Source organism: Mirounga angustirostris, unplaced genomic scaffold (assembly GCF_029215605.1).
Source record: "Mirounga angustirostris isolate CCGP_5_RB_7025 unplaced genomic scaffold, mMirAng1.0.hap1 SCAF_8, whole genome shotgun sequence".
NCBI classification, from domain to species: Eukaryota; Metazoa; Chordata; class Mammalia; order Carnivora; family Phocidae; genus Mirounga; species Mirounga angustirostris.
This window is the reverse complement of record NW_026991716.1, coordinates 88,019,695-88,042,453: the sequence shown is the minus strand read 5'-3', so window position 1 is coordinate 88,042,453 and position 22,759 is coordinate 88,019,695. Positions and strand designations below refer to the sequence as shown.

The following is a 22,759-nucleotide window of genomic DNA, read 5'->3' as shown; positions in this document are numbered from 1 at the left end:
AGATATGCACATCATATTTTTTTTCCACCAGAATAGGAAATAAAAACCTTGTGGAAACAGCTGTGTCCTGTACTCACGTCCATTACCTCTATTGATTAGGGAAAGATTTCTGGGCAAGTTGATACCTAGTCTTGAATGATACTAGTCTAAAATGACTAGTGGGAGTTTGCCAGGTAGAAAAATGGTCAAGATTTGCTCAAGTCAAATGGAAGAAAATTTGAAAAACTGGATGACATTGGAAAATTGAAAGTAATTTAGTTTGACTGGAGTAAAAGTGCAAATTGGGGAGAAACAAAAAATCGAACTATAATGGTAGACAGGGACAGCTCCTGAAGTGCCTCGTCTGCTAAGCTAGGGAATTTGGATTTCATTATGGAAGTTATGTGGAGACAGAGTGTGAAAGCATTGGGGAATGTGACTAATAATCCTCATGTAATATCAACACAGTTGTCTCTTTTGTTTCATCTGCTTCAGTCAAAAAAGGTACATTAATTTCCTTTTCCTAATTGTTTTAGAAGGTCATACAGGTCCACAGAAATTCAAGAAAGCTGAATTTCAACTAAACTAGTTTTTTATAGTAAGTATGAAGAAGGTTATTTTAGAGAATTAAATCCCTACGTTCTTTGTTTTGGGTTTTTTGTTTTGTTTTTTTAACAGAATGCTTACAGACTAATTTTGCCTTAAGACATGGCCTAGGCAAATCATATGGCTAGGACACAAAGAGACAAGGGCAATAGAATACCACATATATCAAGAGATTAATTCATTGGTTTTATTTTAACACTGAGCTATAACTGAAAGAAAATCATTGCATATGGAGATTTAGGGTTCCAATTAGAAAACCCCAGATTCCTTCTGTAATTTCTGGACTCATTTTAAGTATTAACTACCCAAATGACACATTTATTGCCAAATTATAGTAAAAACGGACATTGATGAGCTAATGTTTTTTTGTCTTTGATTTGTTCTTTGGATTTTATTTCAAAACTGATTTTGACACTAAAAAAAGGATCATAACATAAAAAGCATATTGAGACTTATTCGTCAGTCACACTAGTGCAACAAATATTTGATTTAGCCAAGTCAGCAGATACAGCCATCCTGAATGTTGTGGGGAAATAAATCATATGATTTCTAAATTTTTCAAACTTCTGAATTGGTTATTTTACTCAAGGACAAAAGGAAACTATCAAAATACTCATTTATAAAAACATTATTTCTAAGTGTTAAATACTGTAGTCAAGTAAAAATATAGAAACGCTGTATCCAAAATTTTGGTTTCAGAAAGGAGAAGTAATTGCAACAAAAATTACCAAAGACAGAGGGAAAATGTTTTTGTTTTTCAAAAATAGTTTTACAGATGTCAGTGTTCAAAGAACATTAGCAAATATATATTTACCTTATATTAATGTATGACATTATCTTTAATTTCATATTTTGCTCCTCATATTTACCAGTAAAAGTTCATAAACCTCTTAAATATGAAAGAGAATATAATCTCACTGTGACACAGGGTCTAAAGGTTAAGCCCTAAAAAACTTTTTTTTTTAATTAAAAACAAAAGAGATGTTTATATACAAAAAGTAAATGAGGTGCCAGAAGACTTAAAAATGGTAAAGCAGTAGTTCATGTTCAGAGCTATAAATTTACATACAAAAAGGGTCATATACCATCTGAGAGATTTTTCTATAAATATTCTTCATATTTATAGAACCGAGGAAATTATAGCACTAGAAATATATAATTAAATGAGATTCACAAATTTTTCAAGAATGGAACATAAAGACACTTGTACCAAAGACTAAATGTATTAAAATCTCGGGTAAAAGTGCTATAGTCTCAATATTTTTGAGGTTTATATATATTCTTCTAAAGACTCTGGTGCAAAGGAATACAGGACTTATTAAGAATAGCATTAAATGGCATGAAAGGAACGACAATATTTTCACACATTCACTAATTTAGAAAATTAACTGTAATTTCCACCATGCAAGTTAAGATTTTTTTTTCAATTAGAAATTTATCAGACTAAAAATCTTCAAATAAAAATTTCATCTACCCTCTAACTTGAAACCATTCTTAAGGATTGTATTTTAAAACCCATTTTATCTATAGAGAAGTATTTCTTCCTTCATATTACAATTTCCGATATTTGCTTCCTTCCTTAATTGCATTTCTCCATTAAACTAACTGCAATGAACTTTACACCGCAAAAGTGTCTCTTTGCCTCCGGCTTCAATAACAGGAGAAATAGTCACTTGTTCTGAAGCTAGCTTTAATTTAAACAGATTCTTGTAACTTAATCCCGATTCTTTTTGTGAACCTCCCTTAGAGAATGAATGGCAGAGGACAATTAGCGGTCACCGTTCTAAGCATTACCCTTGCTTGGAAAGATCAAAAAGAATTTGTTGTAGTATAACAGCAATTGCTTTGAATCGTAAAAAAGTGACATTTACCTTTTCCAATTGAGCGTTTTTTTTGGATTTGTATAAAAACTCGCCCACTGCCACAAAAACTGAGAGCACCAAGCCGGCTGCCAGAACAATGAAGATGCCACCAATATTTTGAACCCCCAGGGCACTGGCCTCTTTGCTCTCCTCCTCCGGGCAGCCATTGCCCCTCCACCATTTCTCCTTCATCATGTGCAGCTTGCCTTCCTCTTGTAGCTGAAGAATTGCTATGGTGATTTTGTCTCTATATGGAGAACCTAAGAAAAGAGAGGGTATGTTAACTCTTTCAAGGAACCCAGAGTTTTAATAATTAAGGGTTAACGTGATGAGAGGAGGATAGAGCTTTGTCCAAACACTCCAGGGTATGCCAATATTTATTTTCAGTAGAGAAAAACAACTGGAAAATGATGAAGGATAGACATTTAATGAGAGAACTAAGTAACAACATGAAGTAATGCCGTTCTGATTTTGAAGGGTACAATAAAAATTGTTTTTGAGGAAGAAAACGTCTCCTTTTAAAAGGCAGGCAGTTCAGAGCACTGGAAAATAAGTAAATAGGAAGTAGAAACCCAAAAAAGAAATCAATAGAGTGCAAGGATATTTAGCTAATATATAGGAATCACTCCACACTGAAACAGAGCATTGATAAACCAGTAATCTCTATTTTTAGGAAAGTTGTGGGAAAAATTGTGTTTCCCAGGATTAAGCGCAATAATTTAAGGCAATCATGATCAACAGGCTGCATTCAGGGGTAGCTCATACTTTGCAAGTAATAGGTAATCACTCCTATTTCTTATTTAATCTGAGTAACAGAAATAACAGGCTTGTACAGACTTGGATCCTTCAAATATAATCATAGTAATGCATTGTAAGGGTTTTTTTGATAGTTTATTATTTTATGTTTTGGGGGGAAATGTTCTCTCCAGTGGAGGCAACAGTATAAATTAAATTTAGTATTTATGCTGATGGGGGCAGATATTCATCTGTATTAGCTATTACATGATAAGTAATAACTTTTCTAATTGGTTGCCCAAAAGCATAGAATAATACCGAACTGCATGCATCTTTCAACACCTAATCCAAGGGATGGGTGTTACCTCTTTTTCCCACCCAGAAATAGCCTGTATCTAAAGTTTCATCTTCTTTCCTAAAACACTATATTGCACATTCCATTTTTCTGCATCTTCTCATTCATAAGTTCTGCTTACAGAAAAATACTAATTTTCAAATTTCAGTTTGTATTCAATAATGCCTGTGATTTTTTTTTTTTTTACTTAAATATACCTACAGGGGCCTATACTAAAACTTTATTTTTGCTAAAAGTGATTAAAAACTTCGTCAAGAAACTTTTCTGCCTCATAAGGGACACCACTATATATTTCGTTTTTTACTTGTTTAATATAACAAGACCAACTTAGCATCATTCTCTTAGAATAGTCAAGCTAAAAGCAGAAAGACAAGGGGAATCATAGGAATTAAGTAACCTGTTGAATGTTGGAGGGATGGTCTACCTAATCCAGCTGGAGAGCTGTTTCTTTAACATAATCCTTAATCTTACTCAGAAATGTGTAGGCATATGGCTTCTATACAACATTTTTCCAGTTTTCCTTAAAAGGAGCATTATCCACTCCTATATTTAGAACTCAAATATTTTATTTTCATTGTACAATTAATCCTCATGATAATAGAAGAATTTCTGCTTCTCAGCTTCTTTGCTGTGCTCTTCTCTTCCAAATGCTATCTGATGAAAATATTCAATTTAAAATCTGCCCCTCAGCCACTTCAGGTCTCAATGGATAAGCCTTGCCCAGACTACCTTCTACCTTGGTCACTAACTGGCCACTCAGTCTAGGTCACCTAGTATTATCATTATTTTTATTATTTGCCTTTCAGAATGTGACTTATTTTCCTATGTAGATTATAAACTCTCTGGAATAGATGATGTTTATCTATGTATATATATCATTTATCTCTATCATCTATCATCTCAATATTTTCTTATATAATTGTCACTTCTGAATATTTTTTCACATAACAGGATCTCAACAAATGTTTCATATTATGAGGAGCATAATATCTGACTGAGGCATTCCTACCATAATGTAAGAGTAATAACCTAGTCCTTTTGGTCTGTCTGACATGTATTTCAAAACCATAAATTAAGGCCATCTGTTGGGCTATCCAGTTTTCATTAATTCACTGCACCTAACCTAACACCAGCTTCAAGGTCACTCTTACTTTGAATTATCATTCTGATTAACCATGTATATTCTCTGTAAATAAATATTTGATTGAGGAAAAAATATCCTCTTTAAGCAGAATTGCAGTTCGTCAAATATGTTTTTTAATTTGAAATACAGCAGCTGAAGCAAATTTTATGCTGATAGTACTTGTGAAAATGGCTACATGTGACTAATATAAAATGTGGTTTCTCCTTTGGAATTTCAACTGTAAGTAAAATTTGGGGTGATAGTGACTTGAAAAGTAGACTTCAAATATGGAAAATTCTTGATACAGCTAAGTAATATTTTGAGTCAGCTTATTTCTCATCCTGAACAATACTGAAAGAACATTATTTTATTGCCAACTCACCATACCTATTAAACTGTATGAGAATGTTTATTCTAATATCTTCAAACACAGTATTCTTCCCTACATTCTTTAAATAAGAAACAGACTAACAGAAGCAACCCACTTTTCAACAAATGATAGATACACCTTGATTTCTTGCTTGGCTGAGCTTCCTATTTCTAGCACTTACAGTAAACATAAAAATTTCCCATTGCTAGCAAACCTCCCCAAACTTGTTTTCCAATATAAATATGGTAATGTTTAAATGGAATTTGGTTTAAACCAAAGCTACAAAATTAATATACCTTATTTTGAGGTGTTTAACAAGATAAAACAATATAGGGAACATAATTGATGAAAGTAAATCCTTGCCATGTTTTACTTGTCATTCTGTCATTGATTTAGTTTAAGTAATTATTTTTTTAAAATTTTTTAAGGATTTTTATTTATTTATTGAGAGAGAGAGAATGATAGGGAGAGCATGAGAGGGAGGAGGGTCAGAGGGGGAAGCAGGCTCCCTGCTGAGCAGGGAGCCCCATGTGGGACTCGATCCCAGGACTCCAGGATCATGACCTGAGCCGAAGGCAGTCGCTCAACCAACTGAGCCACCCAGGCGCCCTAAGTAATTATTTTTTTTTTAAAGATTTTATTTATTTATTCATGAGAGACAGAGAGAGAGAGGCAGAGGGAGAAGCAGGCTCCCAAGGAGCAGAGAGCCTGATGCGGGACTAGATCCCAGGACCCTGGGATCATGACCTGAGCCGAAGGCAGACGCTTAACCATCTGAGCCACCCAGGCGCCCAGTAATTTTTTTTTTTTTAAAGAAATAGCAATTCAAGAATAAATTATTACTTCTTTGGCACATCATTTGATGCTCCTGGGGAAGCATTTCTATACAGATACTAGTTGAAGTCCAACATGGACTGAAATTTCATCTCGTTGAAAAATCTCAAGGGCACATTGAGATCAAAGAAGAAAAGTAACTTTCATCCTCCTTGTGACATGAACAGCCATGCGCTTAGCTCTAATGAAGTGAACAGCCATTAGTTAGATAGATAGAGCTTACGCTTTGCCCAGACCCCAACCCAGCCTCAAACCATATGCCAGCAATGAGAGAAGCTGCCTCCAAGGAATATGAGTATTTTTGCAAGAGGACTCTAAGATTGATTGGAGAACTACTGAGGAAATTGTCAATATGTCTATTTTAACACATACTATTGTACCTAAAAGTCAATCCTCAAATGCTTAAGGTACAGACAGATAGCCATAAATAAGTGAAGAAACACTTTAGACAAAAATATCTGAAAAACTGCAACATCCACAGTGGATAACTTTCAGCTCCACTTTGAGAATTTCAACACAGAGTTGCCAGATTTTTTTTTTTTCTTTTTTTGGTGAGAACACATGAAACAGTCTGTCTAAAATTCTCTACATTAAAATGTTGGCAAATAAATCATTTTTTGAAAAAATCATGCAGGATATGCCAAATACCTCTTAGAGCTGAATTTAGCCTTTTGATTTTCACTATGCCATCCATCTCCGAGTATTGGTTCTTTTATATTCTTCCTAGCAATGAGATTTTCTTTGGTTGTTTAAACATATAGTTCATACTGACAGAACATGACTATCATGTTTAAAAAAATTTTTTTACAAGTTGCCAAAAACCCTATTTACCAGATAGAAAAGGTTGTAGCTTATAAAAAGAAGGGAGGAAGGGAGGAAGGAAGGAGGGAGGGAAGGAAGGAAGGAAGGAAGGAAGGAAGGAAGGAAGGAAAGGAAGGAAGGACGAAGATCAAACAAAACATGATTATTATACAGTGAAGCCTCTTATATGTCAGATGCCTAAGACTTGGGGCTCAAAATGAGCACCAAGGAGGCATAGAGACAGTTTTAAGTGATACATAGTAATAGTATATGCATGGGCATAAATAAAAACTAGAAATTCACCTATTCAGAATGTCCTCAATAAAAGAATTACTGTCTCTAAACGTCCCTAAATGTTAAATTTTGATCAAATAATTTTACATAAAATTATAATTTCATTAACATCCCTCCCAACAGATAGATTAAAAGCTCCTTAGGAAAATAAGCTGTGATTATTATAAACAATTAATACAAATCTCACCAAGTATTTCAGAGCTAATTTGCTGGCTGGGCTTAGTAAATTGAGCTCCTTCCTTCCTTCCTTCCTTCCTTCCTTCCTTCCTTCCTTCCTTCCTTCCTTCCTTCCTTCCTTCCTTCCTTCCTTCCTTCCTTCCTTCCTTCCCTCCTTTCCCCTTCTTCTCATGACTCTTCCATTCCTTTGCCTTTCTTCCTCTCTTTCTCATACTTTCCTCTTTTTGTTCTTCTTGCCCTCTCCTCTTGTGTCCTTTCATTCTTTTCCTTCCTTTCTCTTCCCTGCAACCCTTCCTTTCCTTTTCTCATCCGCCTCTCTTCCCTACCGTTCTTCCTTGCCTTCCTTTCTACCATTCTAAATTTCTTGCTTGTAGGATGAAAGCCACATGTTATTGTATATACTTGGTTCTAAGTCGATACACAATTTATTGATTTGCTCATTTGATTGTCCTTTTCATCTTCTTTACAAGCTCGCAGTTTTAAGTATGTGCCAACATTTCCTTCTCCTATTTCAGAACATCCAGACAGTATAGAAATGATAAAACAAATGAAGTCAGCATTATGTGTAATTCCTGGGGAGGCAAACTGATTGATAAACAGCTTTTCTTTAAAGGTTGCACAGCAAGTTGTCTAATACTTGACATGCTTTAGTGAAATATGCTAAAATCACATTATCCATATACTGGCAATCTCCCATCCATCCAGCCAAAATTTTCTTTACTTTCAAATCAGGCTTTTTGATGCTTTAATCAATTACAAAGGTCAGAAACAAGATTACCTTTGCTTTCTATAAATGTCTCGTTCTAAAACTCATTACACCAATATTTCCCAAACTGGATTTTCCCCCCACAGACTTCTTTTTTTTTTGGTAAATGTACACCTATGTTTCATTTTTAAAGGATTCCTTGGTCAGATAAGCTTGGAGAATACTCCATAACAAATGCATCTCCTATAAATTCACATTATACAATAGCAAAACACAGGCTGCCATCTACCCATTAAAAACAGGAAAAAGTTTCAAAAAGCTTATTTAAAATGATTAAACTATTTTTAAGGAAAGAATTTTTTCCTGCACATCTATTAATGTCCCCTTCAATTATTTTGTTTTAACTTCAATTTGAAAAGTACTGCCTTAGAGAAAAATAATTACTACTCTTTTTTTAAGATTTTAATTATTCATTTGAGAGAGAGAGAGAGCATGAGTGGGGGTGGGGAGGAGAGGGAGAAGCAGACGCCCCACTGAACAGGGAGCCCAACGTGGGGCTTGATCCCAGGACCTGGAGATCATGACCTGAGCTAAAGGCAGATGCTCAACCATCTGAGCCACCCAGGCACCCCAATAATTACTACTCTTATTCCATCAGTACTCTGTCAAAAATATTTTTCCTTGTTAGATCTTTCGCTTGTCCCTGCTTAGGAATCTTCCTCCCTGTCTTTGAATTTACACATCATTACACCACAGCTCATCCAGTTGCATTTTCTTTTTTTGTATGCTCTTTTTCATTTTTGCTCTATATGCTTCATGAAACATCAGCTCATAAAAATTCACATCACACTGCTCACCTTAAGACATGTCTCCACACCTGGCTTTCAAGTCCCTTTATAACATACTTTTGGGGATCAAGAGTTATTTAAATATATTTGTATATCAAATTGATAAAAAGAAAAGGGGGGAGTACACTGTCTTCATTCTTCCTAATTGCACTCAAATCTTTCAAACATTTGTTAAATGTTCTGAGGGGCTCGCTAAGTACTGTTGTTTTTCATAATGACCAACCCTTTCTGTCCACTTCCTAGAGGACTTCATTTCTTTTGTTTTATATTTTGTAGTTATCCAGGTCATCATGATAATATTACATGCTGTGAATGACACAGAATTAGGTAACATCCTGGTAGCTGCTCTCTTTGAATCTGGGAAGATATTTCTATGAAGTAAATTACTCATAATTTTAGATTTCTTCTAGCTGGTCATTACTCCAAGAGATTGTGCACTTTCTGTAATATAGTTATGTACATGTCTTGTGGGTATGAGACTATACCATAATCAATAAGCATATATTATTCCAAGGACTTGACCCACAGAACTTTAATCATTCCTGAATTATTTCTCTTCTTGAAAGAGTTTCATCTGATCAACGTTTCTAAGGCATATACCCCAAAACGTGAAGCCCTTTAAGTGTTGGCCTAAGGCCAGGCTACTTGTCACTTATTGGTAATCAACCATTCCTTATTCACCTTATTTCATCCACCATCTAGCATGGTGCCTATCACACAGCAAACATTCAACAAATGCTTTTTGAATGAAATACTGAATCGATTATAATATATCAATTATGATATAGCCAAAATAATTCAGGGTAGAACTTCTGATATTGGATATTTCTCAGGCTCTTGTTAAATCTAGTAGAATGAGTACATAAACAGACTTATTTCACACATCTAGTATTGACCATAAGTTAGGGCAACAAATAAGTTTATAAATTCTTATGCAGTCCTTGCATTTAATCACCAGCTGGCAGTTTCCCTTGGCCAGTGCCTTAATAAGTAAAAGTCTGATTAGCCCAAAAGATCTGAGGGTGTCTGCTGGAACCCTCAACTTCTATTCTTTTTTTTTTTTTTAAAGATTTTTTATTTATTTATTTGAGAGAGAGAGAATGAGAGAGAACACATGAGAGGGGATAGGGTCAGAGGGCAAAGCAGACTCCCTGCCGAGCAGGGAGCCCGATGCGGGATTCGATCCAGGGACTCCAGGATCATGACCTGAGCCAAAGGCAGTCACTTAGCCAACTGAGCCACCCAGGGGCCCTCTCAACTTCCATTCTTAAATTATAGTGTTACTGGCAACGTTACATTTTATGAAGTGGCTCCCTGCTTCCTATGCTGAGATGAGTGCAAGGTGCCATAAATGCACAATAAATTTCAGGTGCTTTTAGAGCTGTATCTCTCTTTACCATTCTTTCCATGATAAAATCTTCCAATAAAGATGGAACCAAATCACATTTTCTTAGAGCCTCTGCCTCAGCAGAAGATGGGTTTTATTATCTCAAAGGACACTTTCCCTCCCATATTTGTTTTTAAGAAGTGCTAGGACAAATTTTACACTTACATTTCAGATTCAATTTTATATTGCTGTATTTCCAGTTTTATGTTTTATTGAGTCAATAATGTTGTTATACAATACCATAGCATCCTTGTTCATTTTCTCTTTGAACTTGTCTCAGTTTGTAACTAAAAAATAACTTCTGTGATTGTTCAATGCCCATTGACCCTAACAAGCTATAAAGTCCATAAGGACAGGGGTTTTATCTGCTTTGTTGGTATAACACCTGAGACACAATAAGGACACCATATTTGTTGAATGAACACACGCATAAATAAAATAAGGTGTTAATTACTAAATAATTGGTCATTCATGTTTGCAATGTTATCTTTAGTCATTTCTTACGAACCCAAACTATGTCTAGACCTTTAATCTATATCTGATAATTATAATATATTTATTTCAAATGAAGCATTTAATATATGTGGCAACTAAACACTTTCATGGGGCCCATTTCACATTTACTGTTAGATAACAGCTAAATTGGTTACTATCTCCCTCTTTGCATTTTCTTTTGCAGGTCTCCCATCAAAAACCTTCAATTTGATAGGAGTATAAGGAGTCTATTAATGAGTATCACAGAAATAGAAGAAGAGTAATCTTATCTTGAAATCAAATTATCAACATTTTAATCACAGAATAGTAAATGACAGATAAAAGTGATCCATTCTCCATGATACCTTGTAGTCTTTCCACATTGGAAGTCTAGGAACATTATTTCCTTGTTTAAAATTTTTCATTGGTGCTCTAGGGCTATAGAATAAAATCTCCATTCCTAAATGTGTCATGCAATCCCTTTCTTCAAACTATCACAGGCTTCTTCTCTGATTTTACCTCTTCTCATTACACCTGATCTGCTAGCAATATACACTATTTGTACCTCCCATTGTCTGGAAAGCCCCATTTTCACACTTGTCCAATTTTCTGGTTGAACTTCATCTCATTCAGATAAACTTCTGCTCATCCCTCCCTATATTTGCACACTTTTTCTTGACTACCATGGATATATACAGGATCCCTCTTCTCTGGTGCCATAGCACATTGCAGATATTCTAAAACAGTATTTGGTGCATCATATTCTAATGTTTTTCGATATCTCTTTCTCTCCTAGATGATGATATGAATGCCCTGGGGGCAAGGAACATGTCTGAATCATGTGTTTTGTTGTTGTTGTTGTTTGTTTTTTCTTTACTATATGACACACACAAATATTACTTACACAGGTGTTAGATTCTAGGCATATAGTAATGGACAATGTCACATGAGCCCTGCCCTTCTAGAGTTTTCACTGCAACAACAACAAAAAAACCCACACACATTGGATAACTTTTTACAAATATGAGGATAATTATAATAAAGAACACAACATTATAGAACCCTGTAACAGATGGAACTAGGTCTGCTGAGTAAGTACACAAAAGGGTTGGGAAAATAACTCTCTTTGGCTGCTTTTTGCCTACTTTTCTTTCTTTTTTTTCTTTCTATCACATTCCTGTTTTAGGAAGGTATATGTGGGAAAGAAAAATGATAGTAAAAGCATCCCAAACCCACTTAGTTCATTTCTTCTAGATATAGAAGATAGAACTAGGTACAAGATGTCAGGGTCATGATGGAATGGAGGCAAAAATAAATGGCATTGTTAATGTAGAAATGAGAAAGGAGAAGTAAAAAACTGTAAGGCAGAGACTGTATGGATTTAGAGAGCAAATATATATATGGATATCAAGTGGATGTACCCCCCAAGGATGTGTGGATATAGTAAATTTTCAAGTTAAGTACTTAAATTCAAAATCAATAACTGGCTTAAATTGGATAGAGGTTGTGTTTTTTTCCTCTGCTGCAGACCTCAAAATGCAATGTCTTTATGACCTCCACAGAAAAGCAATGTAAATGTACTCTACTTGAAGGGATATTTGAAGAATCCTCAGGAGAATATTCAGTATTTAAGATCAAAAAAGGAGATGTTTATATGAGGCACACAAACTATATCAATAAAAAATTCAAATTATACAGGATGAGTTTTAGCCAGTTGCCTTTTATTCATATTCTGAATATTCTCTAACTTATGTGAAAAGAATGACGAATATTATCAGCATATAATGAAAAAGTAAACTATTTTCACTGGTTCTGACATCTTTCGTATGTATTATTTAAAAATAGCTGGTGAAGTAGATTTGTAGTCACATTTCTTCTCTGGGTATTAAATCATCAAATTCTGACACTAAGTATGAAAATAGAAATAGTTTTATCCTAGAAACCCTATCTTCTTTACAATTTTTCATCTGCATAGTAATCATTTGAATAGTAGTAAGAATGGAAATGTCAGGAATACTTTTCTAACTTTGCTGTTTTCATTCCAAATCTAATATCAAACTCTAATGAACAAATTACCAAAGTTGCACCATTTTAAATAAAGTCATCATTTTAGTTAATCATCAAGAACCCAAAAACTGGAGGGCACCTGGGTGGTTCATTCAGTTAAGCATCTGTTTTGGCTCAGGTCATGATCTTGTGGGTCGTGGGATCGAGCCCTGGGTCAGGCTCTGCTCTCAGTAGGGAGTCTGCTTGAAGATACCTCTTCCCACTCACACATGTGTTCTCTCTCCCTTTCTCTCTAAAATAAATAAATACGTCTAAAAAAAAAAAAAGAACTACCAAATTGGGAGAGAGGATAACATTTGAAGACAGTAAGTACCTATCCTTTAAGGTAGAGCTCAAGTCTGTTTTCAGTTTGGGTCTGACTGCTTTCTCCTTACTGAAATCTACCCACTGAGTCTCTGCATTATATAACAGACCACTTGTCCATGTTGTATTTTCCCCATTTGGTGTTAAATTTGTTTTTTCACATTTGTCTCCTTAAGAAAGGGGATGATTCATATCTATATTTTGTGTTCATTATTTTACAGAGCCAAGCAGGTTGAAGAGTAATAAAATTTCTAATAGATTAACCAAATACTAAGGAAGAATAAATGTCTTTAGAGATACTCTTTTCTGAAAACATCTTGGGACTCAGTTCACTAAAGACTCAGGAAATGTTTGGAGAAGAAAAAACTTCATTGTACTTATTTATATAATGCTCTACAATTGGAACTGCCTCATCTTTATCAATCACCTTCTTCTCTCAAAATGATGGTTAGCTGACTACAGGATACTGATTAAGTGATGATAAAACCCTACCTCAATCCCACGACCCATGAGATCACGACCTGATTCGAAGCAGAGAATTGCATGCTTAACCTACTGAGCAACCCAGGAACCCTGAAAAACATTTCTAATTGCTTAGGAATGGGTCATATTAACAATCTGCCTTATCTACAACATATTTAATATGTCTGAGTATATAAAGAGTAGAGAGCACAAAAGTAAGATACAAATAACTCAAAAATCACAGATACATCCTTTGTAATTCTTTGTGGTACATGTTTTCTGATGCAAATACTATAAATATAATATGTTTAATCCTTATTACAACCCAATTGTGTAGACATGATTCCTCCATTTACAGATAAGGATGCTGAGTCTCACTCAGAGAGGCTCAGTAACTTCAACCAAGACATCTGCAACACTCTGGTGAAATGAGGATTTGTACATAAGTCATCTGACTACAAAGGTCACATATCCTATATAGCATGTTAAGAAAAGGCCTTTCACATGAGGGCCAGCAAAAGCAAGGCAACCATCTTTGGAATTTAATATTTACACATTTCAACTCTGTGCCTTGACTTTTTCTTTTTTCTAATAAGAGTGATCAGTGATCTTACTTAGTCCTACTAACCAAAGGATAACAATCTGGCATAGTCAATCTGGTTAACTAATCTATAATAGAGTTTGAACCCATGGCCTTGGACTAAGCATAAGACACTAACTAAATGAATGAAATGATCTAATGTTTGCACAAAAAATCATCAGAACTAACTCTGTTTTCATGAAAATTATCCATTTATGCATTGTTTGGGCATCATTTGGTCAGTATTTACAATACTAATGAGGACTGCTCACACTGGTGCTTATAAATCATCAAATTCCCTCCGGAAGCTTCCTAGATTCTAGCACGTGGAGTCTATTGATGATGTCTGTGGAGCAGGCATAGCTTACTGAGACTCTCATCTGTTTTCAGTGACATGAAATCTAGACTTTAACAATATGCCAGGAATATACAACTTCTACAAGTATAATTTGACTTTTTTTGTTTTAATTCAGGATCTGAAAATCATTAGATCTTGATTTAGCCTTGCAAAATCACTTCACCAACATTAAAATTATGCTGTTTATGAAATGAAAAAATAGAATGCATTTTAATGGAAGGTTTGACCTGCAGAAAGATGAATAATTTGCATCAATTTTTGTGCATTATGTTCAACTAATGAAGACAAATGTATTCATTCATTTCAGTAAAGCTGAAGAACTGAAGGCCAGCAATTTTATGCATCTATAATGATAAATATTACAGTACTTATTAGATGATGAATTGGGAATTCTAGAAATGGATGGTGAGCAAAACAGGGAAAAGACATGCTTCTCATACTGATTTCTATTTTTATAAACACTGGCATCTGCTTAAACAAACAACATGCCTCCCCTAGTACCAATTCTATATCTCTCACTTCATCAAAGAACAAGAAATAAAGAAGCAGTGAGATCTCATGCATTTAACATTAGAATAGAGAAGTGAAGAAAGAAATTTCACATTGTTCACATGTCAAGGTGGTCTACTTCTACCATAAAAGAGTCAATGATGCAACCTATTGCAACATTTTTTACTTTAGGCTAATCATTATAAGGAGATAAACACTACCTGAGAATCATTAATAGGACTACTGCTATTTTGTATTCATTAACATAAAATATGTTATAGAACAGTTTATAAAGGTAACATTAAAATCCTATTATGAAATAAGAATATATCCTAACATTTATAATTAAACAAGTCAAGGGGCGCCTGGGTGGCTCAGTTGGTTAAGCGACTGCCTTCGGCTCAGGTCATGATCCTGGAGTCCCGGGATCGAGTCCCGCATCGGGCTCCCTGCTTGGCAGGGAGTCTGCTTCTCCCTCTGACCCTCCTCCCTCTCATGCTCTCTGTCTCTCATTCTCTCTCTCTCAAATAAATAAATAAAATCTTAAAAAAAAATTAAACAAGTCAATATGACAGAAATAAAATGTATATAATAATTTTGTGTGTGATACAGTTATCTTTAGGGGTGCCTGGGTAGCTCAATCGGTTAAGCGCTTGACTCTAGGTTTTGGCTCAGGTCATGATCTCATGGGTCGTGGGATCGAGTCCTGCATTGGGCTCCCTGCTCAGCAGGCAGTCTGCCTAAATATTGTCTCCCTCTGCCCCTCCCTACACTCTCTCCCTCTCTCTCAAAAATAGATAAATGAATCTTTAAAAAAATTATCTTTAAATCTAAACTTGGTATTAAAAATCACATAAATACATCCACTTTACATGAATCTCTACTTCATTTTCATATTTCTGCTTTATATTCTTCATGTATACCTTCATGTAGGTCGTATGATTATGATATGGCTAAGTTACTTTGCATTTTGTTTACAGAAATAATTATTCACTGACTGCATGAAACTTACTATCGATTTAACCCAACAGGTAAAATGGGAACAAATGATATTATAGAAAATTTTAGCATCAACAATATGCACAGTCATGAACACAATCCCTCCATCTCCCTCTTCTCAGCTGACACATATTTCATATATGTTATTAAAGTCATGAGGGACTAACGAATGAAGCATGCCACTAACTCGTTAAAAATAGAAATAGTTTTAATGATACCCTTCAGTCACTTCACAATATTTCTACCAAATTGAACATAGCAAAGCAAAATAATGCCAACTGGCCATAATGATTTTTTCTAGACAGCTGCTTTCCTACCAGCTCATGGACTGCTGAGTCTGCCTAGTCCTCGAAATGCAATGTGCACTCAACATTCGAAAGAGAGAAACCAAGAAGGCTTTAGTCTGGGCAGTAAGAAGGGAGATGATGCAGTAGAAAATGCCATTAGAGAGAAAAGCTCCCTTTTCAGATAAATAGATTATCACCTATGGTGAATTAAAAGGCAAGAGACTGCAACTGCTCACACCTTTTAAATACTCCCTAATGAAAACTGCGGTGATTTGCTTTTATGCTTTACCCCACCTAGAGTTGTTGTTTCTTTTTTTCTTCTTTTTTCAAATTCTTTTGAATGAAATAGAAAGTTCAGTTAACTTAAGAGTAATAACACCTACAACTTCAAAAATCTACCATACAGTAAATATCATGTTGAAATAACATTGCTGCAGTCAGGAAAACTGAAAGGGATATAATGTCACCCCAAGCTTAATTAAACCAGCTTATGCTTATTTAGCATTTACCTTCACATCATTGTTGATTGCTCCACTAAAGTTATTTTTGTGTAAACAGAGCTTCGCTAATTAAATAGCTTATATTGGAGTCATTCAGAGATTTCACAACACACTTGGGCAGTTCTCATCATACTCAGAATGATGAATGGTGATGGCAGGCCTCTAGATGAGTCACACTGGAAGAGGCCTAGCAGGCGAACAAGAGACTACATGGGCTTTCGGGGGGTAAAGGAAAATATATATAATTTTTGAAATATTTTTGATTTCCCACTCCAAAAGAGACAAAGTATTTTCTGTTTCAACCTCCTGCACTTAACCACATGTGCCTCTATGACAATATCTGATAATCTGAACAACAATAAAAGCAAAGGGAGTTCCTCTCTTTAATCACATTTACAGTATTAGTAAAGATGAAATTTTCACTATAGATTATGGCTTCTGCAGAATATAAACTCAAAATCCTCAGGAATTTCTGGTACTGATCTGAATTTCCAGAACTTGAGTCCATATTGCTCTGCTGTGAAGATATTTATCTCATTAATTCTTGCTGCAAAAAGAACAAGAGCCTCAAACAACATTTTTTTCACACCTGAATGCATTTTTTTTTTTTGGTTTATGATTAAACAAAATTTTGAAACTAAGTAAATATGTATTAAAATTATCTTCAATATGCTTGAACAACAATGATATAAAAGGCAAATGCTAATTAACTAGTTGAAAAATGCAGATTATGATATTGGTTGAAAGTTTATGGGAAGTCAGAATCTCTTTCAAGTACTAGAGTTACATGTCCTTGTGTTTATTAATGACTAAGTAAATATAAATAATTCATGAAGCCATATTTCTAGTAGAGGTAATGACAGAGCAAATCATAAATTACTGCCTGGAATCTTTTTCTCAGAAGTAAAGTATTTAAGGGAGTGAAGTATGAGATGCCTCTTTCTAGATTATACTTCTCTGATGAAGTTATATGAGAGTTAAGACTCACCCATAATGTACTGAGTCTCAAAATTATTTTAATTTTATGACATGTTATGAATGAATAAAACATAATTTGCTAAAGAACTTAACGTTATCATGTCAAAGCAAAGTTATCTGAATAAGAAAAACAAAATATATATTATAATACCTGAAGGTGAGTGATTTAAATATTATTCCTTTACATTACTGTTTTCAAATATATCTCATTCAGAATTAGACTAAAAATAAAATATATGCTACATGCATTAAATAACCTTTAGTGATAATGAGAATTTGATAAATTTAAATTAATATTTGGCAGTGAAAATAAAGAAGAATATGCTAAAATATTCCTCTTGGTCTATCATTTTGCTATATCATAGTATTTTTCAGAATTTTTATTCCTATATACTGATAATTTTACAATCAAATTCCAAGACTGTCCTTATAAAAGTTAGAAATTTATCATGTGCCTAATTTAAAAAATTACTTTAATGAAAACATTAATATACTATCATACCCCACTAATCTACACACTACAAAAAATGATTCCACTTAGATATATAATACATGATATCTCATGCATTGCCCCTGCCAATATCAATGAATATTTTCCACAATAACTCAGCTTTCTTTAGAAGGACAAGAGTTAATCTGATTATCTAAACTGAACAGATAAAAGAAAAAAAAATCTACATCCTAAGGCTTATAGTTTAATTTGTTTTGTTCTTTCATCTTATCTATAAGATAAGCTTAAAATTAGAGGAAATAGAAATTCTAAGTGCTATGTCTGGTATTCTCTGCAATTTAAAAAGTTACATTAAAAATATAGCATATATATCTATTAATATTTTGAATTGTTTTATATTTTATTAATAAGTCGCTTCCTTTTAGTAAAGAGTGTCAGGGATAGGGAGGGATTGAAAATTTCTTTTTGTATATTTCAATAAACTATAACAGAGTGCTTCCTTAGAACTGATTCAACTATTATCTTTCTTTTTTAGTTTTCAAATCGGAAATAACCCAGTGGGTTTTTGAGATTTGTATAATATACTATTTTGATTTATTTTTAGTAAGCACTTCTTCAAAGTGAGAGTATGATAGGGATATTTCTGGTACACTAGTACACTGTATTTACAAAACAAACAAGTGCACAAACAAAATACTTCAAGTTTAAGGTTTTCTATTAAGTAGAAATAAAAATTATTAAGAAATTCTGAAATCATGAGTGTTATGTGACTATCATTAAAACACCTGTGCTAAAGATTCTGCACAGTGAAGGAAACATTCAACAAAACTAAAAGGCAACCTACAGAATGGGAGAAAATATTTCCAAATGACATATCTGATTAAGGGTTAGTATCCAAAAATCTATAAAGAATTTATCGAACTCAACAACCAAGAACCAAATAATCCCACTAAGAAATGAGCAGAAGACGTGAATAGACATTTTTCCAAAGAAGACATAACAGACACAACAAACATAACAAAGAATGACTAACAGACACATGAAAAGATGTTCAACATCACTCATCATTAGGGAAACACAAATCAAAATTACAGTGGGGGGCGCCTGGGTGGCTCAGTTTTTAAGCGTCTGCCTTCAGCTCAGGTCATGGTCCCAGGGTCCTGGGATCGAGCCCCACATTGGGCTCCCCGCTTAACGGGAAGCCTGCCTCTCCCTCTCCCACTCCCCCTGCTTGTGTTCCCTCTCTCGCTGTGTCTTTCTCTGTCAAATAAATAAATAAAATCTTTAAAAAAAACAAACTACAATGAGATATCACCTCAAACCTGTCAGAATGGCAAAATCAGCAACACAAGAAACAACAGGTATTGACAGGATGCAGAGAAAGGGGAACCCTCTTACACTGTTGGTGGTAATGCAAACTCGTGCAGCCACTGTGGAGAAGAGTATGGAGGTTCTTCAAAAAGTTAAAAATACAACTACCCTATGATCCATCAATTGCATTACTAGGTATTTACACAAAGAATATAAAAATACTGATTTGAAGGGACACATGCACCCCAATGTTTTTAGCAGCATTATCAACAATAGCCAAATTATGGAAAGAGCCCAAACACTGATCGATTGATGAATGGATAAAGAAGAACTGGTGTGTGTGTGTTTGTGTGTGTGTGTGTGTGTATAATGGAAAATTACTCAGCCATCAAAAAGAATGACATTTTGCCATTTGCAATGACGAAAATGGAACTAGAGTATAACATGCTAAGCAAAACAAGGCAGTCAGAGAAAGAAATATATGATTTCACTCATATGTAGAATTTAAGAAACAAAACAGATGAACATAGGGAAAGGGGGACAAGAAAAGAGAGGGAGACAAACCATAAGAGACTGAACTATAGAAAACAAGCTGAGGGTTGATGGAGAGGAGGTGGGTGGGGGATGGGCTAGATGGGTGATGGTCATTAAGGAGGGCACTTGTGATGAGCACTGGATGTTATATGTAAATGATGAATCACTAGTTCCTGAAACCAATACTACACTTTATGTTAACTAACTAGAATTTAAATAGAAATTTGTAACAGAAAAATAATAATAAAATAATATACCTGTGCTATACTGCAAAGTTCTCACACATCCTTCTCAAATCTTACTTCTCATTACCCTGGATTACTCAAGCTTGTTTAATGAGGTCATCATATTTAATAATGTAAAATGCCATATTTATTATTTGCTCTAAAAGTTATGTGTTTTCGGGCACCTGGGTGGCTCAGTTGGTTAAGCAACTGCCTTCGGCTCAGGTCATGATCCTGGAGTCCCGGGATCGAGTCCCGCATCGGGCTCCCTGCTTGGCAGGGAGTCTGCTTCTCCCTCTGACCCTCCTCCCTCTCATGCTGTCTGTCTCTCATTCTCTCTCTCCCTCAAATAAATAAATAAAATCTTTAAAAAAAAAAAAGTTATGTGTTTTCTCTGTTTATAAACTTACCGCATCATCATATTTTCAGATGTACAATTCATGTGCTCAACAAATACTAGAGGGTCCATAGAATGCAGGTGCTGTTGTGTAGGCTTACAACAAAGAAACAAAGATCTATGCCCTCATCCAGATAATGTAAAGCAGCAAAAGATGGTAAGGACATATGAGAATCTCACTCCTTTCGGAGACAACACTGAGAAATGCATTTATTTGTCCCAGCTCTTTCCAGATGAAACTATAAGGCAATGGGAGCCTAACAAGTCACTGTTCCTACCCTTCATAAGTGCAGAGTTTGCTTGATTTTAGAAATTTGTTCTAAGACATCAGCTAACCATATTTCTCCATGTAGTTCTTAGCCCAGTTTAGAACAAACTCTCAGAATTTGTCAAGAACAGTATCAGAAAAATTGTTTTAAGTTTAAATCAAAGAGACCTTAGGTTTTCCTATAACCTTCTAATTTTACTAATTAAAAAAAGAAATCTAGAAGTCATAACTTTCATGTGACTTGTCCAAGATTACAATAAATGACAAGGCTAAATCTAGAATATCATTGTGAATACTACATATGAGAGTTTCTTTTTTTATTTTTATTTTTTTTTAAGATTTTTATTTATTTATTTGAGACAGAGAGCATGAGAGGGAGGAGGGTCAGAGGGAGAAGCAGACTCCCTGCCAAGCAGGGAGCCCGATGCGGGACTCGATCCCGGGACTCCAGGATCATGACCTGAGCCGAAGGCAGTCGCTTAACCAACTGAGCCACCCAGGCGCCCGACAGTTTCTTTTTTTAATTGAAGTGTAATTTACATACAATATCCTATTAGCTTTAGGTGTACATCATAGTGACTCAATATTTTTATACATTAAATGATCTCCATGTAAAGTCTAGATACCATCCGTCACCATACAAAGCTATTACAACTACTGACCAGATTCCCTACGCTGTACATTACATCTTCATGACATTTATTTTATTACTGGAAGTTAGTATTTCTTAATTCCCTTCACCTATCCCACATACCCTTCTGCCCCTCTCCCCTGGGGGAAGCAACAGTTTGTTTCCTGTATCTGAGTCTGTTTCTGTTTTGTTTTCCTTCTTCATTTTGTTTTTTAGATTCCATATACAAGTGAAATCACACAGTATTTGTCTTTCTCTGTCTGACATACTTCACTTACCATAACACCCTCTAGGGAACTGCAAGGTTGTTGTACATGATGATACTTTCTAATAGCACATTATCAGACTATTGTCTAAAATATAAATTTGCTTATACTCCAATTCATAGATGAGTGAAGTATACTTGAAAAAATGGCAAAGAAGTCACTCATCACAAATTCCAAATAAAGGTACATGAAGTGTTTGAGTTCATTATGTAATTCTTCTGAGGGTTAGATCATACCAGACCTAACCATGGCATGCCACAGTTTGAGCACTCCATCAACAAAAAACTTTGCTCCTCAAGTAGTAATTATGAACACTCAATCATTAATAAATATTTATCATATATTAGAGTTAAATATAAAACTTCTGAATTAATATATGCATTTTGCCAATAAGGCTTTGTTTAGGAGGTTTTCCCCCGGTTCAGGCAATAAATGGGTTCGTTTTGTGTGCAGAATTTAAGAACAACAATAACATCAACTATTACCACACACTAGCAAGTCAAACATGTCAAAAATAACCTCAAAAATATCTTCTGTGCACCTAAGTTCTAAATTATTACCATTGAGTTTTAATAACCCAACTTTAATTAAGCTTTGAATTAACATACATGTCATTTCTTATTCTTTAATAAACATTGTATTCTACTTGGAAACTAATTTGGAGAATGTCCATTATATAGTTTACCCCCACCACGGCCTGACACGTGATCTCAGCTACACTTGCATAACTGGAGAATAAGAATCCAAGGTTTTGTGGGGTTTTTTGTTTGCTTGTTTTCACTTCTACAGTGACTGTGGAATCATTATTTGGGTCTATTATATAAATATAGCAAGATGTTGTGGCGCCTGAGTGGTTCAGATGGTTAAGCGTCTGCCTTTGGTTCAGGTCATGACCTCCAGGTCCTGAGATCAAGCCCCAAGTTGGGCTCCCAGCTCTCCCTCTCTCTCTGCCTCTCCCCTTGCTTGTGCTCTCTCTGTCTCTCTCTCTCAAATGAATAAATAAAATCTTTAGAATATATATATAGCAATATGTCGTGTTATAAGAGCTAGTGTCTCAAAATTCTCTCAAAGCCAGTCCAAGCTATTTTGAACTACATGATAAA

At 34.8% G+C, this 22,759-nt stretch overlaps 1 protein-coding gene across 6 annotated transcripts in view; it reads right to left on the bottom strand.

Annotated features, from left to right (window-relative positions):
* The window catches only part of GRIK2 (glutamate ionotropic receptor kainate type subunit 2), a 668,588-nt gene that overhangs the window by 10,576 nt on the left and 635,253 nt on the right, over positions 1-22,759 (bottom strand). For all 6 annotated transcript variants that reach the window (XM_064597923.1, XM_064597922.1, XM_064597921.1 and 3 more), the window contains exon 16: positions 2,457-2,707. In XM_064597923.1, the coding sequence (XP_064453993.1) occupies positions 2,457-2,707 (251 nt within the window). The remainder of the gene's footprint in view (positions 1-2,456; positions 2,708-22,759) is intronic.